The sequence below is a fragment of the Electrophorus electricus genome, chromosome 4, assembly GCF_041902795.1.
Source record: "Electrophorus electricus isolate QZ-2024a chromosome 4, ASM4190279v1, whole genome shotgun sequence".
Lineage (NCBI taxonomy): Eukaryota > Metazoa > Chordata > Actinopteri > Gymnotiformes > Gymnotidae > Electrophorus > Electrophorus electricus.
In genome coordinates this window covers 838,102-855,938 of record NC_137500.1, presented here as the reverse complement: position 1 = coordinate 855,938, position 17,837 = coordinate 838,102, and the positions used below count along the sequence as shown (strand labels likewise).

General features: G+C 42.7%; 1 protein-coding gene across 5 annotated transcripts in view; it reads right to left on the bottom strand.

The window, feature by feature from the left end:
- Positions 1-17,837, bottom strand: part of tnxbb (tenascin XBb) — a 30,592-nt gene that overhangs the window by 1,324 nt on the left and 11,431 nt on the right. Inside the window, exons 5-17 of one of the 5 annotated variants that reach the window (XM_027020402.3) lie at positions 16,176-16,329; positions 15,458-15,736; positions 10,855-14,301; positions 8,183-8,305; positions 7,954-8,097; positions 7,452-7,571; positions 5,928-6,086; positions 5,401-5,543; positions 5,022-5,154; positions 4,201-4,352; positions 3,206-3,302; positions 664-825; positions 305-468 (exon numbers count right to left, since the gene is read on the bottom strand). In XM_027020402.3, the coding sequence (XP_026876203.3) occupies positions 305-468; positions 664-825; positions 3,206-3,302; positions 4,201-4,352; positions 5,022-5,154; positions 5,401-5,543; positions 5,928-6,086; positions 7,452-7,571; positions 7,954-8,097; positions 8,183-8,305; positions 10,855-14,301; positions 15,458-15,736; positions 16,176-16,329 (5,277 nt within the window). Of the gene's footprint in view, positions 1-304; positions 469-663; positions 826-3,205; positions 3,303-4,200; positions 4,353-5,021; positions 5,155-5,400; positions 5,544-5,927; positions 6,087-7,406; positions 7,572-7,936; positions 8,098-8,182; positions 8,815-10,854; positions 14,302-15,457; positions 15,737-16,175; positions 16,330-17,837 lie in introns of those variants that run through there. The other 4 variants (XM_027020405.3, XR_014123011.1, XM_027020404.3 and 1 more) reach the window with 4 other exon arrangements.

Genomic DNA, 17,837 nt, shown 5'->3' with positions numbered 1-17,837 from the left:
CACACACACATGCATACACATGCACACACACACACAAATGCATGCAGACATAAATGCACACATACATAAAGACACATGGTTGGTGTATGTGTCGTACAAGACCTTTAATTGTGTAAGTGTATATGTGTGTGGGTGTACCTGATGGTTGGGGTGTGTGTGTGTGTGTGTGTGTGTGTGTGTGTACCTGCTGGTTGGTGTGTGTATTGTAGAGGCTGTTGAGGTGTGTGTGTGTGTGTGTGTATGTATGTGGATGTACCTGATAGTTGGTGTGTGCGTGTGTGTGTGTGTGTGTGTGTGTGTGTACCTGGTGGTTGGTGTGTGTATTGTACAGGCCGTTGAGGTTGGACTCATGGCAGTTCCTGTACCACCAGCCCCCCCTGTAGGACATGGCACAGCGCGTGATAAAGGGCTGGGGGTCACGGTCCCACGTTGAGAACGGCCGTCTGTCGTGGTACTTCATCGAGTCGCCTGCAGAGGTCAGCAGAGAAGAACTTAAGGCCTGTTAAGGTCTGTTAAGGCCTGTTAAGGTCTGTTGAGGACTGTTAAGGACTGTCCTGAGTTTTGTTTTCAATAGCTAGTAAAACAGTGTGGCTGATGATCTGATGAGCTTGGGGTCATGTTCTCTGAGCTCTAGCTGATCTGGATCCACTCTGCTGGACTCACCGGCGGTGCCCGAGTAGCCGGACACTCGAAGCATGTAGTGCTTTTTGGCTGTGTCCACTGAGAAGGAGGAGTACTCCGCGTAGGCCGCCTCAGCACCCGCTCTCAGATCCACACGCAGGGTCATGGGGGTTATTCTGGTCAGGTTGTGAAGTATGTTATTACCTAAAGAGTAAGAGAGAGAGAGAGATAGAGAGGGGGAGAGGGAGACAGAGAGAGAGAGAGAGAGAGAGAGAGAGAGGGGGAGAGGGAGAGAGAGAGAGAGAGAGAGAGAGAGAGAGAGAGAGAGGAGAGAGAGAGAGAGAGGGGGAGAGGGAGAGAGAGAGAGACAGAGAGAGAGAGAGGGGGAGAGAGAGAGAGAGAAAGAGAGAGAGAGAGACAGAGAGAGAGAGAGAGAGAGAGAGAGAGAGAGAGAGGGGGAAAGAGAGACAGAGAGAGAGAGATTGATAGGGAGAGATGGAGGGAGAGAGAGTGAGAGAGAGAGAATGAGAGAGTGAGTGAGAGAGTGGGAGAGAGTGAGATAGTGAGAGAGAGGGAGAGAGAGTGAGAGAGAGAGAGAGGGAGGGAGAGAGAGGGAGGGAGAGAGAGAGAGACAGAGAGAGAGAGAGAGAGAGAGAGAGAGACAGAGAGAGAGAGAGAGAGAGACAGAGAGAGAGAGAGGGGGAGAGAGACAGAGAGAGAGATTGATAGGGAGAGATGGAGGGAGAGAGAGAGAGAGAGAATGAGAGAGTGAGATAGTGAGAGAGAGGGAGAGAGAGTGAGAGAGAGGGAGAGAGAGAGGGAGAGAGAGAGAGGGAGAGAGAGAGGGAGAGAGAGAGGGACAGAGAGAGGGACAGAGAGAGGGAGAGAGAGAGATTGATAGGGAGAGATGGAGGGAGAGAGAGTGAGAGAGAGAATGAGAGAGTGAGTGAGAGAGTGGGAGAGAGTGAGATAGTGAGGGAGAGGGAGAGAGAGTGAGAGAGAGAGGGAGAGAGAGTGAGAGAGAGAGAGAGAGAGAAAGAGAGGGAGAGAGAGAGAGAGGGAGAGAGAGAGGGAGAGAGAGAGAGAGAGAGAGAGAGGGAGTGAGAGAGAGAAAGAGGGAGGGACTGCCATGAAATCAGAGAAAATGCTATAAAAGATACATTCACAATAATTTAGATTGTTTGTCATCCAGTGTTACTGTTGTCATTTAGTATTTGTATTCCATTTTGGTGCCAATATTGAAATTAACACATTTTGTTGTTGTTGTTATTTTGTATATTTTTATTTTATTTATTAATTTTTGATCCTCTATAAAAACTTTTATTCATTTATACATTGACACCGTTATGACAATAAAGTACATTTGATTTGATTTGAGACACAGAGAAATAATATTAATAATATATAAACATTAATATCAGTATTAATATTCAATAATATGACCCAACATAAACAATGATGAATCTTTCTTGGAGCAGAGCACACCAACCCTTATTGTAAAATGTGTAGAAACTTGTCATCACCTGAGAGACATTCAGTGACAACCTCCCCTTTCCTCCCCAACACACCCCAACATCCTGTACAATACACACACCAACCACCAGGTACACACTCACATACACACCCCAACATCCTGTACAATACACACACCAACCACCAGGTACACACTCACATACACACCCCAACATCCTGTACAATACACACACCAACCACCAGGTACACACACACATACACACCCCAACATCCTGTACAATACACACACCAACCACCAGGTACACACTCACATACACACCCCAACATCCTGTACAATACACACACCAACCACCAGGTACACACACACATACACACCCCAACATCCTGTACAATACACACACCAACCACCAGGTACACACACACATACACACCCCAACATCCTGTACAATACACACACCAACCACCAGGTACACACACACATACACACCCCAACATCCTGTACAATACACACACCAACCACCAGGTACACACACACATACACACCCCAACATCCTGTACAATACACACACCAACCACCAGGTACACACACACATACACACCCCAACATCCTGTACAATACACACACCAACCACCAGGTACACACACACATACACACCCCAACATCCTGTACAATACACACACCAACCACCAGGTACACACTCACAGACACACACACACACACAATCACATGGGTGCATGCGTGTATGCGAGCACACACACATACACACACAGGCATGCACACACACACACACACACACACACACACACGTGCGCGCACACACACACACACACACACACACACACACACACACACACACACACACATATGCTTTGTATTGCTGCACTGCAGGAAAGCTGTTGCTACAGTGATTCCTGATTAGAGATCACATATAGGGTCACAGGTCACAGGTCACTGTAATAAAGGTAGATTCTGTCACCTCCTCTTTACCTCTGTTGCCATTATGCCAGTGTTTTAGTGACATTTCAGGCATGGAGCTTCTGTCTGATGATGTGTGCTAATGTGGATGAATACTGATGGAAACGACCCCAATGTGACAAATGACTTCCTCACCAAGCCAGAATTCCCCCTCCAGATCGCCGAAGCCCTTTCTGTAGTCCTGCCAGCCCCTGAAGAAGTTGATTTTCCCATCCTTTCTTCTCTGAAAGACCTGGAAAACATATGCATGCACACACATGTATACACACACATACACACATGCATGCACGCACACCCATACACACACACAGACGCCCACACACATCTCTATTTACAATCATGAGAACAAATGTGTGGATGTGATTGCTAGGCAACCCATCCTCATAACGAGGTTTTTGTGGACAGGTGTGTTTTTTCTGCAGTATAGTAAATTCTAAACAGTACCTCTCCAGTCCACTGCACACGGAAACACGCAGAAACAATTTAAGATTAAGGATCACTTGAATTGTTTTCAGAAATGTTATTTTGCCAAATTTCTTTCATGTGATATTTTTTCAGAGAGAGTAATTAAATTAGCTTAATTATGGTTACTGTGTATAGAGTAACTCCTAAAATTAAGGAAATTATATCTAGATGAAATTAGGATAAGTCAACATTCATACTGTATTAAAATCCTATTACTGTCTAATCACATGCTTGTAAGGCCTGAGCACAAGTTAATGACCCACGTTAAAGATTCAAACTCTCTGTTTACTAAATAAAAGCTGTTAGAACAGAAGCTCTGGAAAAATACTTAACAATAAAAACACAATTTCTGAAGTTTGACCAGCAAGTATGGAGAACAGTGTTGACGTAGATAAAATATCTTCAAGAAATGTCAAAGTAATTCAGTGAGGTTGGTCGATTCCATCTATTTTACTATAAAGGAAAGCGTTCTGTAAGATGAACTGTGAGAGGTGTGTCTGTCTAACAGCATACACACATCTTTTGATTTGTTGACTGTAGTTGTTTTTTGAGGATAGCTGAGCTGCATTTTGGAATTAATAACTGAAGGTCACGTGCTTTATGCTATACAGACAAACGGATGGATGGATGGACGGATGGTGTTTTGCACAGCCTCCACCCCTTACCATCCAGCCTCCACCATCAGTGTCCATGTCACAGTACACCCTGATAGGTCTGGCCTCCTTCCCATCAGGGAAGATTTCAACCACACCCGACTCCCGCACTCCATTCAGCAGCTCCTGGGAACAATCAGTGGGAAATGGGAACCGGAGAGACCCTGAGGGATGTGGGGAGAGGGAGTGAGAGAGAGGGAGAGAGGTAGAGAGATAGAGAGAGAATGTGAGAGGGCGAATAAATTAAATTCAATTGAACTGAATTGAGAGAGAGGAAAAATGCTTTAAATATTTTTATTTATTAGGAATCATATATACAGGAAAATGGCCCTCACTGATACATAATGGCAGTAATGGAACTGTATGAGGCATGGGAATATTCCATTGGATATAGGGCCATATCAGGTGCAAACAGGTTAGAGCAGTCTTAGGGATCTGGAACACACGTGTGTACAGGTTAGAGCAGTCTTAGGGATCTGGAGCACACGTGTGTACAGGTTAGAGCAGTCTTAGGGATCTGGAGCACACGTGTGTACAGGTTAGAGCAGTCTTAGGGATCTGGAGCACACGTGTGTACAGGTTAGAGCAGTCTTAGGGATCTGGAGCACACGTGTGTACAGGTTAGAGCAGTCTTAGGGATCTGGAGCACACGTGTGTACAGGTTAGAGCAGTCTTAGGGATCTGGAGCACACGTGTGTACAGGTTAGAGCAGTCTTAGGGATCTGGAGCACACGTGTGTACAGGTTAGAGCAGTCTTAGGGATCTGGAGCACACGTGTGTACAGGTTAGAGCAGTCTGAGCAGAGGAGGCATGTGGCTCTAAAGCACATGTACCTGTTGTGAACTCTGTAGAGCTGGAGGTTGTGTAGATGCCCTTTCTCTTGCCCTGCAGCCGTGCCGTGTACACCGATCCGGGATGCAGCCCAGTCAACCTCAGCTCCGTGACGCCGGGAGCAACCATCACTTCCTAAAAATTAGGAGGCTTAATTTGCAGAATGCTAATTGATTACCAGTGGTTCAATTAACTGAAACAGCATTAGCATTTCCGGTCATAATCTACAGCCAGCACTGCTGTTCATCAGTACACTGTGTCATCATTTATCATGAGTCACATTACTTACTAGTTTTCAATATAGTAATTGTTGGGATTTGTAGTCTTAGGTTCACTGCACTTATCAAACATGCCAGCCCATGCTCTGTGAGTCAGTGTCACCTTAATCTCCTGTCCTTCAGTGACATAGGTCAGATTGTAGCCCGTCACGGTGGACGCAGGTGGTTTCCACGACAAAACAGCTGTGTGCTGTGTCACCTGGCTGGCCCTCAGGTCCCGAGGCCCCTCCCCTTTTCCCCCAGGACCTATCACAAACATGGCAAACAAATGTGGAGGAGCAGTGAAGACCCATTAACAATAACACCATTAAAAACTGATCTTCCACAATAAACCTTTAGTTTTGAGCTGTAGTGATGTGGCTTGACTCTGCCAGCATTTCCTACTGATCTAGAACCTGTAGTTGCGTGTGGCACCTCTTACAGATCTGGGACCTGTATGGACTCAGTGACACCAGCACCTCCTACTGATCTAGGACCTGTATAGACTTGATAACACTAGCACCTCCTACTGATCTGGGACCTGTATAGACTTGATAACACCAGCACCTCCTACTGATCTTGGACCTGTACATGCTCGATCACACCAGCACGTCCTACTGATTTGGGACCTGTTGGAAGCTGGGCACTAACCGCTGCCAGTGATGAAGGAGGTGGTGGCTGTGCCGAAGCTCCTGAGGTCATCCAGCTGACTGCTGATGCTGACGGTGTAGCGCGTGGAGGACCTCAGACCCTGTAATTGATGCTCCACTGTGTTGCCTGACACCTTGATGGTCAGGTCAGAGCCTGGGGCTGACACACACACACACACACACACACACACACACACACAGCTCAGAGTGAGGAACTAATTTGATTTGTTAGGCTGCAGGAAACGGGCAGCGTTTTCCTGTTTAAAGTTGAGGTCTTCAGTTTACAGTTGCCATTTTTATGCCATGTGTCTCTTAGAAACAGGACTGTTCCAAATCCAGCACTGCGAGAGCTCGGTTTATCTTAGACTTTGACCACTGATCTCAGTGCTCTTGATGATGTATAAAACTTTGGACTGAATTTTGAATTAAACTTGAAGCTTGTATATGGATGGTAGAGTTGGTGTAATGTGGTCATGTATTTTTTGTGCTAGAGAGTAGAAGGGCTGTAGCATTTTGGACTAACTGTAATCGTGCTAATGAAGATTGGCTAACCCCAAGAAGCAATGAGCTACAGTAGTCCGAATGAGATGAGACGAATGCAGGAATCACTTTTTCTAGGTCGTTGGCCAATAGTTTAATCTTGCAGATTTTGACAAAAAGTGCTTTTGACCATTTTAGATATGCTTGAGCTCCACATAAAAGATCCCTCCGAAGGTTTTTGCTTGTTTTTTTTCTGATGTAGAATGCAAGGTGAACCATTTTTCTAAAGTGGTCATTGGTCTAATTAGAAGAGCAAAATAAAATAATCTCTAATTTACTTTCATCAAGCTGTAAAAACATTATTAGCTATCCAGAATTTAGAATCCACAGGAGAATCCTATAGTCTCTTTAAAGCTAATCCATAAATATACCTCATAGGCTGATACAACTGCTTATCATCTGTTTAACAGTGAAATGGAACATTGTGTTTCTGGACAATATGGCCTAGAGGGACCCCACAGGTGACCATATAATTAGGTTAGGAGAGGCCTCTGGGTCTAAATCATACTTCTTCAGGTGAGGTTGGAAAAGATATTTAAAATATTTAGAAGCAATGCCAGTCATTAATGATGAATTAATAATACGAAAACATGGCTTAACACTTCAAAGATCTGCTTGAACAGCCCAGACAGGAGGACATCAGGGGCATAAAGTGTAGATTTCACAGGAAGACCAACCCTTCCAGGAAGGAAAGAGAGACTGGCTTAAATGGTTAAATCAAAATAAAAGTACTATGATGAAAACTTTAAACTAGAAAATGCACTGAGGTACATTCCTTTAAGCATTTTTACATCAACAAGCAATGAGTGGTTTACAAAACTGTAGTCACAAAATGTACATTTTCCCTGGTGCATTTCCTTCATGCCTGTTTCATCTTGTGTCACATGTATCTTGTGACATTGTGGCATTTCTCCAGCACATGTGCCGTGGGAAAAAGTTGCATTGATGCACAATGTGGATGTCTGCATTTTAGTGTGCAACTCACCTTCCTCAGAACCATAAACAATTACGTACTGGTCAACTGTTGCCAGGGCTGGTCTCCATAACAACAGGGCTTTCGTATCAGTGACGTTTATGACGCTAAGGTCAGTTGGTGGATCGGGCACTGAGATGGAGGAGAGGGGAGAAGAGTGAGCTCAGATGCGGGGAGTACACTCGAAACACCCACAGGAAATGACACTTGGCAGAAGTTCATTTTAAAACTTCAATATGAATATGGCCTAATAGCAGAGCCCTTTGAGTTATAATACAGCTGGGCTTCTCCAGTTACTGCACCTGCTAGATCTATTATGAGCATTGGTGCAATTGACCTTTTGAAACGTAAGCTTAAAAGGAAAGAGGGAAAGAATACAGTTCCCTAGCAATGAATCAAAACTGCATTTGGATAATAATAGTAAAATAGCAATGAAAATGAATAACAATTAAGCAGAAATTAAAAAGAGAAGACATGACTAGAAGCAGGAAATCTACCTGCCATGCAGTCTTACATGTGGTTACGACGTCCCTGATTGGGTCGCTCTCGTCCAGCCCATGCACAGATATCACGCTGACCTCATATGAGGAACCGGGCGACAGCTGAGAAAGAGCCAGACTGGAGTTGGCAGAATTTACTGCCTTGGAAACGGGCTCTCCTACAACCACATCGTGTTAGCATTAGAAAGACATGAGCCTCATCTAATTAATGAGATATGACACTTGCTGTATGACCAGTCTTACCATCCTTTGTGTGCATGTATGTGACCTTAAACCCTGACACAGGACTCCGGGGCCTGGTCCAGGAGACGGTGAGAGAGCCCTCAGAAAGCTCAGTAAAGGCAAGCTTTGAGGGAGGCTCGGGTCCTGGGGACAGGTCACACACAGACACATGACGGCAAGGAAAAACAGATGGACATGAAAAACAAAGAAAGAGAGACAAAGAAAAAAATAAAGACGAGAAAAGGAGAGAAGATGTTTAAAGGATAGAAACGTAAACAAATGTTGGGTATAGGAATTTGTATTAAAAGAAAACCTTTAAACCTTTAAAAACTGATAGATTTGTGAGAAAAAGACAAACATGATCAATAGCACATTTTATTCAACTCTAACCATAAAGATTTAATAATTTCAGCTGCATTCCAACTCTCATCTCTTAATGTTGTCTGATATCGACTTACTGGTTACTATTAGTGCACATACAGCTCACATACTTGTGTATATATGTGCAACCCAAACATATATACAGTATATACAGCAGAGCATATACAATTCTGAGACCCACATGAACGTTGTGTTAATAGAGAACACTGATCCTGGACAAGTGAGAGAGAGATCAAACATGAGACTGTAGCGATGATGTTGACCTTTTGATCCTGGGAGGAAGAAAGACAAACACAGAGAGTAGGTGAAGGGTCAGAGGAGGTAGTTGTGTAAACAGGAGTTAAATCATCTGGTAATAGCTCACGGTTGCTTTGGCTAGCAGGTCATTCCCAGGAAATGTGTGCTAATTGGATTGTTAATTACAATCTTAAAATGTACATCATCAGATGTGCACCAGCTAACTAACACCTAAAAGTATACATCAGCTATTGTGAAGGTCTAATACTAGAGGACAAGTAGAAGCTCTAAACCATCACACTTGGGCATCACGTACTGGGAGCATTTGCAACTATGTGTTCACTCAAATGGAAAATAATTACTCACTTATCAGCAAGTTCTAGTTAAAACACCTGCCAATGTCACTGTGTATATACGCCAGGCCACAGCTCTGAACATCCTTTCCCTCAAGGTTACATCATGCATGTCATTTTGTCCAGATCATGTTTTGCAGTTATTCCTAACCTCAGCATTTGGGAGCTCTTAAAGATGACCATGGTCTCACCCTGACTTTTGAGTTTTGATGAATGATGACAGTAGTCAGTGAAGATGGCTTACTGTAAATGTACCCTGGGAAAAAGATCAATGTAGCCAAGTGTGCTAATGGATATGATAGCTATTTGAATTGATGTGACATAACACCATGGCATCTGTTTACATAGGTCTTATGAATACTACAGCTATATCCAGTGTCTATTGTAGAGGGGATAAGAAATCAACAGGTAATGAAAGTCTTACAAAATACAAACTCATCCATCTGTTCAGGGCTTATGATCAATAAACAAATGTCAAAAGAAAAAGATCAAATTAATATGTTAGTTATGCACCAATACCTAATACTTAGTAAGACACTGTAATGTAAGCAAACCAGTAAAGTATAATTATAGGCTGATATTCACGACACATCTATACATGACACGTGAATGTGATTGGACACACTGGTGTACAAAATACAAAAAAACAGGCTAATGTCATAATGGCCTTGTGAGGACCCAGAAACCCAGACCAAAACCGCAGGGCCGGACCATCTGCTAGGCTTCCCCTGTTTTATTCAGTCTCTTATGGATGAAAATGTTAACCATACAATGTTTGAATTAAGCTGTACAGAGTGGCCAGTGTTTCGTAAGATTTCCGATGTAGCCATTTATGGCTAAATTTGAAACACTGCTCACTTTGTGCAATAAAGCAAATCCCTTTTAGCACTTCAGTCCCTGACAAAAATTGCGGGCCGAGTCAAAGGACGTCAACTGCATCTTAAAATCTGATCTATAATGACCTTATCTAGCAGATGCATTTTGATTGTCTAGTTCAGTGTATTGCACATTTAGTTTTGAATTTCTGCACTACTATTTATTAAATTTTACTATATATATATATATATATATATATATAAACTTTATTAATATATAAATAAATAAATAGTTTTATGTAACAACCTCTTTTTTGCAAAAAAATTTGCAAAAACATTCCTGAGGTGAAAGATCTTGGATTTAATAAGATTTATTATTTAAATCTTCTATGTCCATGTAAAGCAATTTGAATTTCCACTGTGTATAAAAAGTCCTATACAAATAAAATTTCTTTGCCCTTCAAATGAGTTTATTCTCCAGTGAGGTCTAATAGTATGCCCCATTACTGATCAAGTACGTGTGTTTTGGGTTTTTTTTTTTGTTCCTGTTCCACCAAGGTGTCTGCACAAACACAGGGTTAGCTTCAAAGGCCTATGTTACACATAGGAATTTTATTTAAAAAAAACTCACTCATTCTGTGAGTTTTAATCAAAGCCTTAGAGGAGTCCTCATATGACAGCTCTGATTACAAGCCTTTGCTGGTAGAAGGTGCACAGTGAATAACACAGAAAGCAACACGGTGTTTAAAAGCTGAACACTGACACAGTGTAATACACACACACACACACACACACACACACAAACACAACTAACAAGCAACTGGAACTTGGATGCATCTTGGCTATTTGAATTTAAATTTTTTTATATATGTAACACCTTAAGTGTGTCACTTTCTGTTCTGAGTACCTGTGCTGATGATGAAGTGGTGAATATTGGATTGTAATCCAGGACCCTTCCCAAAAAGGGACACGGAGTAGGCAGTCTGTGGGATGAGGTTTGTGACCGGAAATGAGTGAGCGGACCCGGGAAGCACCATCGTTAAATTGTTTATAAGTCCCCCATCACTGCTGTTTCTTCTCATGATGTGTGAATCAGAAGGACTCCACAGATCTTTTGCTTGATCTTCACCTGCATGGTCTTTCTCTGGGTCTGTATGCTCCAGAACTTTCCCCTTGTTCCTGTCATCACCCATGTTTATATCTTCATCCTGCGTGAGACCCTCTTCATCCTTGCTTCTCAGCTCCACCTGCCCTGACCTTTTTCCACCAGCCTCTGTTATGCTGATAATTACATTTTTGAACATTCCTATTGGTGCACCCCATATAACAATAAACCCTTTCGATGTCACATTCTGAACTGCAATATGATCAATACCATCTTCTGAACCCCCTGAAAAAACTAATTTTTGAGTATTTTTACCTCTAGCCTTGTCTGTTGATGGGGCAACTTTAGAATCTTTGCTTGTATCTGTTTCTGTTAAGAGAGGCATGTTAGAATCTTTACTTGAGTCTTTGTCTATTGAGAGTCCAGGTTTAGAGACTTTGCTTGAGTCTTTGCTTGTAAAAACATCTGCTTTGGACCCTTTGTCAGCTTTTGAGTCTTTACTTCGTATTGGGCCCACATATATGTTGGTGCTGTTTGGCTTTATTTGGGTCCTGAGTCTTGGTGGGAGTCTTAAAATTGTTCCATTTTTCCTTCTCATTGTGATTGCTGGACTAAGATTTAGGTTTGTGTTGTCAAGTTTAGGTTCTGCTTGGTGATGTGTAATGCCAGCACTGCTGCTGAGTATGTTTGTAACCCTGGGCAAAATGCCATTAATGTAATTTTCTGGACCTCCAATAACACCATCGGTGTTGGTTCTTTCTGCTGATAGAATAACATCAGAATCTTTGTCTTTGGCTGTCAGGGGATCAGTTTTAGATTCTTTATTTGCATTATTTTCTGCTGCCAGACCAGCTTTGGGGGCCAATTTGCCATTAGTATCATGCTCCCTCTCTTTTGGGCCTCTGTGAATGATAGCATTTGGCTGTATTTGTGTGCGAAGCCTAGGTGGGAGTCTGATGATTGTACCATTTTTCCTTCTCACTGTAAATGTTGAACTCCGATTGGGACTCGGGCCATTTTGGTGGCCACTGATACTTTCAGGTTGCACTTGTTGATGAGTCATAGTAGCAGTACTGCTGAGTGTGTTTGTGATCCTGGACAAAATGTGATCAGTGTCCTCTTCAAAACCCCTACCAACAGCTTGGAATGTACCATTGGTGTTGGTCTTCTCTGTTAGCAAAATCACTTCAGGATCATTATCTTTATCTGTTGGGAATCCAATTTTTGACATGTTTCTTACATCTTTTTCTGTTATGAGACCAATTTGGGAGTGTTTATTGGTGGAGTTTGGCTGTTTTTGAGTATGAAATCTAGGTGGGAGTCTGATGACTGTGCCATTTTTCTTTCTCACTGTAAATGTTGGCCCATTTAAGCCAGGGTTGTTAATTTGGGGTTTTTCTTGGTGAGGAGGAATTGTTTTACTAGCACTGATGTTGTCTGTGATTGTGACTGTGGGTGAGGTTGGCCTGAGTACCCGAATCCTAAAGGACTTCCGGGGAATCTTCGAAAGAGGCCCGGTCTGGTTTTGAAATGGACGAATATTACGTTGGTTGGGGAATTTGCCCCTAAATGGCATGCGACGGAATGGTGGTACTTTCCTGTCTTTTGTCTCCATGTGTTCAGTCTCAAGCATTCCTTTTTTATTTCCTCCCTTCATCTTCTCTGTACTGCTCACTGTCACTGGTATTGTGGTTGAGGTAGGAGGAGTACTGACTTTTTGGACAGATGTAGTGAGTGAGCCTTGATCATCAGGCTGGGATACTCTGGAGATCCCCACTTCCTGCTCTATGGTTTGATTTCCTGCAAATGGGTGTGGAAAGTGAACATTTTTATTTGGATGTTTATCTGTGGATATATGAGACATTACAGAGGGAATACGTCTAGAAGGGTGTCTGCCTTTTATTATGTGAACTGATGAACTGGGTGACTTTGACCTATCAGAAAATCCTTGTCTGAGAGATGGGGACATGTGGAAAGAGGTTCTTGTTGGGTGTCTGTGTTTTAACACCTGATCATTATTTGTATGTTGGTTCGCTGTTACTGATGGAACCAGAACAGGTTTAGCATGAAGGGTGGGCAGAGGAGGAGAGGGTGATGTCATGTATGCAGGTTGATGAACATGTGGAAGGCTTGCCCCAGACTCCTCTTCCTGTATGCTAACATGTACAGGGTGCTGAGAAAATATCTTTGTTGCATGGCTTGTTGGCAAACGTGTGATTCCTATTCCACCAGCCTCTTTCTTTTCCTCACCTATTGCTTCTTCTTGCTTCTCCAAAATCTCATGTAAGCTTGGGTTTTGTTTGTTCTTTTCACCATGGAGCTTAGTTCCTTCTTCATTTAGTGGTGTGACATCATTAGTAACGCCGTCAGGCCTGCCTGTGAGAGCCTTATGCAGGATTTCATTTCCGTTGATGTGACTGACCATGACTGTAATGTTTTTAGTCAGTGCTTTCCCATTCACTGTCCTATTTAAGAGTATTTTCCTGTGCCCTACCAAGACCTTTCTGACACATTTTGTCCCATTGATGTAGGAAGTGAGGTTTTTCTCACTTGTAATTGTGGATGCCAAAGGTTCCTCAGTTTGCTCAGAGATGTTTCTGTAAAGCTCTGGATCGCTTGCTAAAACTGCTTTTTCCTCAGAAATGTTGAATGGCTGAGAACCCAAAGTGCTGTTCTTTAGAACCCGTCCCTCTGGTTTCATTTTATAATGATCTGTTTGGACCCTACGATGACTTCCATTCACTGATGCTTTAGAAGCTGGCTCTTGATTGGTCTCTTTCAAGGTCATTGCCACTATACTATCCATGGTCATAGGAGCCTGCACTCCTGAGCCAACACTTGGTGTCTTTGTTCTTGGCCACTCAGCCGAGAACCTTTCCATTAACATTTTTGAAGGAACATGAGTGAACATCCCCCGCCTGCTGCCTGGCCTTGTGCCATTGAACTGCATTGCAATATTTGGTCTTCTTATCGTGTCTGGTCGACTGCCAGGTCTGAGTAAGACCTTGTCCTTTCCATTAAGTGTTGGTCTTCCTTGCCTTGGCATGTATAAACTGGGTTTTCTGAAACCCTCAGATGTTTCCAGATACTTCCTCTGTCCTGTTTTTCCTTCACCCTGATTCTTTACCAATAGAATAGTGCTATTTGGTTTTGTTTCGTGAGTCTTGCCATCACTGTGGTCTGTTCCCAGTTCTATCGGCATGGTCACAGTTTTCTCAGTCATCCTGGGTAGCATCTTTGTGGGAGTTCCTAAATGCATGAATAAAGTTTGCAAATTGGTATCAATCTCATTAACGTGTTGCTCTTTCCTAGATGAGCCAGCCAGAATGAGAAAAGCTCTGGAGACTGAACTGCAAAGTTAAGGCATTAAGAATTAGTGCCCACAATTAAACAAGTTATGCATTTCATTTATTGCCTCATTAATTTTTTATCATACCCAACGCCTCCATCGAGGCTTGCATTCATATTAACCCTGTGACATCACCAGTCACTGACACACACCTCTACTGCCTTTCTAGAGAGAATTGAAAACAAAGATTAGCTGTGAAAAATAGGACAGGGTAAGGAAATCAGGTGCTCCTCATTAAAGACTGTCTATCCACTGAGATGGAAAATAAAGTGAGTCATCACTGCAAAGCGGAGGAGACGGGAAAATATTATCATTCCATTGTGTGGGAGACCAGCCCTGCTCCTGATGGGTTCAGTTCATTTGTAAAGAACCATTTGCCTGTCCCTGTTTGGATCTCATTTCTAGTAGTTCGTTTTCAGTACAGAAAGCTCATTTTAGGATGCCCAGCCTTTCCATGACGGCATACTGAGAAACAAGATATCTTAGCTGGACTTTTGGCAAAGGTCTTCATCGTGCAGGATGCAGTTTGCTACCCTATTCATCCACTGGACATTCCTGCTTTTTGGAAGAGGTTGAACACCTAAATGAGAAATTTGTCACCCAGGACTAGGGCTGGCCTCATCCTCAGGTACCGAACCTGATCAGAGGAGATTTCCTTCTGAATCCAAGAAATCTTTTTTTTATTATTATTATTTTTAAAATGTATTTCTTTTGCACTACTTTTCATATGGATAAGCTCAGTACAGAGCAACACTACTTAACACTACTTTATGATCATTTTGCACCAATGATAATACAAAACGTCCTGGGTGTATATGCAGTGATGATGACAGGTCATTTAGATTGAACTAGGTTCCCTTGTAATCTGTAGGATTAAAATAAATGTTTAGAAACATTCAAACTGAAATCCAGCAGCAAACTCCATAATGTCTATAAGAAAGAAAAGTGTTATAAAAAGCCCTGATTGCCATCTCCAAGAGCAATCCCACAGGAACCTCTAATTATGAATTAGAATGAATTAGAAATTAACATTTTAAGTGTTACAATGCAACGTACCAGGAATGGCCTGCACGGTCACAGGCAGGCTCTGTGTGCCATCTCTTTCTGCCACCAGAGAGATGTCATATAACCGCCCAGGTTCCAGCAAGACAACCTGTGCCGAGTTTCTCTCAGACGGCAACCTAATTTCCTGAGGTGTTCTGTTAGATCCATCTGTCTGATTGGGTGAAACGAATAGGAGATATCTGTCAATCTCCCCTTGTGCTTGCTCCCATTGGATGATGACAGATGATGTGCTTGTCTTCACGACTTGAAGGTTTTTGGGGCCAGACATCACTGAGAAAGAAACATAGTACGTTAATGTAGAAGGCTTGATAAAAGGCTGGAGAGAGTTAAGTTAAATTAGTTAATCTTATGGTGAAAATACAATAGTATTAGTGAAAATCAAAAATGACGGTTGGTCTTACAGGCCAAACATGCAATTCTAAATTCTCATTTAGCTAACATGAGTCTGAGGTGTCTGATAACAGAAAATGTCAAGTGAATTCTTATTTCACAGTCAATATTTTTCTTATTCAACTAAAAAATCCTGCTTTTTGACATATCTTAATTGTTAATAATGTCTGCATTATCTTTCCTTGCAGTTCTTTTATTTATATCCAATATATTATTCCTGATTGCTGTAGTCAAATGTCAGCTTTAGTGTTAAAAGGATTAAGAGTGTTAGTTTAGTTTAGTGTAAAGGGTATAAATGGAGCTTCTTGGAAGAACTCACAGGTTTGGAAGTCTGCCTGACTCACAGCACCCATCTTGTCATCTTTTTCTCCCGTGATAGTGACAGTGTACTGCTGCCCATTGGCCAAGCCCAGCTGCGTGTACGAGCTCAGCCTGCCGCTTACTGCAGTGGCGATCTTCTGATCGCTCTCCTTCTGTAAGGCACACGGTGCTTGCGTTCAGTGTGGGGCGACGAACAAAAACGTGTTTACATCATCCTGTTATATAATTCTCCTCTCTGTGTATCCTGTACAACAGACTGCAATACACAAAGGCATTTTTAAAAAAGGGAACTGTGTCAGGCAGTTCTGTGAAATGAATTGTGCGTGTCACTTGGAAAATGCTCGTGCTGTGTTAACACTGTCTTGTCAACAGGCAGATTCTCGAGCCAGACGTTATGCCTTTCGTCTCTGAGATGTTTGTTAAACATCTGACTGGACAACACAAAACGAGTGGAGGAAAACCCTCATTCACAGACCACAGAGGATCACACTAACACACTCAGTAACTATGCTGCTGACTGCAGAGCCTGTGGGAACTGTGGGGCTATGCCATAGGAAAGACCAGTCCCATGTCTGGATGCAGTTTTTGTATGATGGGCGTCTCTCACTAAATAGCTGCATAAATCCATGCGCTAAACCTAAGGCACGCATTCCATTGCTCCTACTCTAATAACGGATTAATGTCATTAGATGCTAAATTAGAATGGAAAACTAATATAACCTTGGAGGCTCTGGTAGTAAATTCTGCCAGTTCTTTCCACGTTGTATTATTGCGTCCAATATGACACCCTGCTTTGAATCTCCTACACCTCAGAGTTCTAGAAAGCCTGCCAACAGTTTTACCAGCGACTTACAGTAAGAGTAATATAGCACAAAAGCAGGTAGCAGGTTTTTAGTTTAAACTCAGAAATTAGAAAGTCCATGCCTCCAATCTATTATTTTGAAGCCATACATTTGGTTTAAATTCCCTGCTCCAACGTGGGGGTGTTGCACTGGTCTGGTTCTGCATCTAGACTGTGGGACGGAGGTGCTGCTGGCCATTGCAGAGCAGACAGAGCATAGAGTCTGCATGCAGCACACTACACCCTTGCTCCTCCTCTCTCCTCATACTCCAGCACGGAATAATGAGAATGGTTTTTTGTCTTCATTTTTACTTTTCTCCCCATTTCTCCCTCTTCCTCTGTCTCCTTCTGTCAATCGCTGCGTCTCACTATGTCCCAGTCCTTCTGTGTGTTGTCGCTGCTCAACTATGATGTCATCCATCTGGCCACGATGATGTTTTTCAGGATGTTTTTACCTCTCCTAGCAACAAGCATCCCACATCTGTATCTCTTCCTCTCTGTCCAATTACACTTGCTTCTCCCTCTTTCTCGGTCTCTCTCTCTCTCTCTCTGCATCTTGTCGTCTCATTTTCTCTTTCTTTTTCATAACATTCCTGCTCATCTGCTGTGGCTTGTTTACTGGAATCTTTCTCTCCTGTGTCCTGCCTTCTTCCATGCTCTCATTTCACACTCACCCCGTCATAGTTGTGGCTGAGGTAATAAAATGGGTCTTTGGGGTTTTCTCCTCTTTTGGTAACTCATTCCTTCTTCCTCTTTTGCTGAATGTATTAGCGATTATTTTATAGTTGCTTTGTTTGTGAACTTCTGGACAATGTCCTG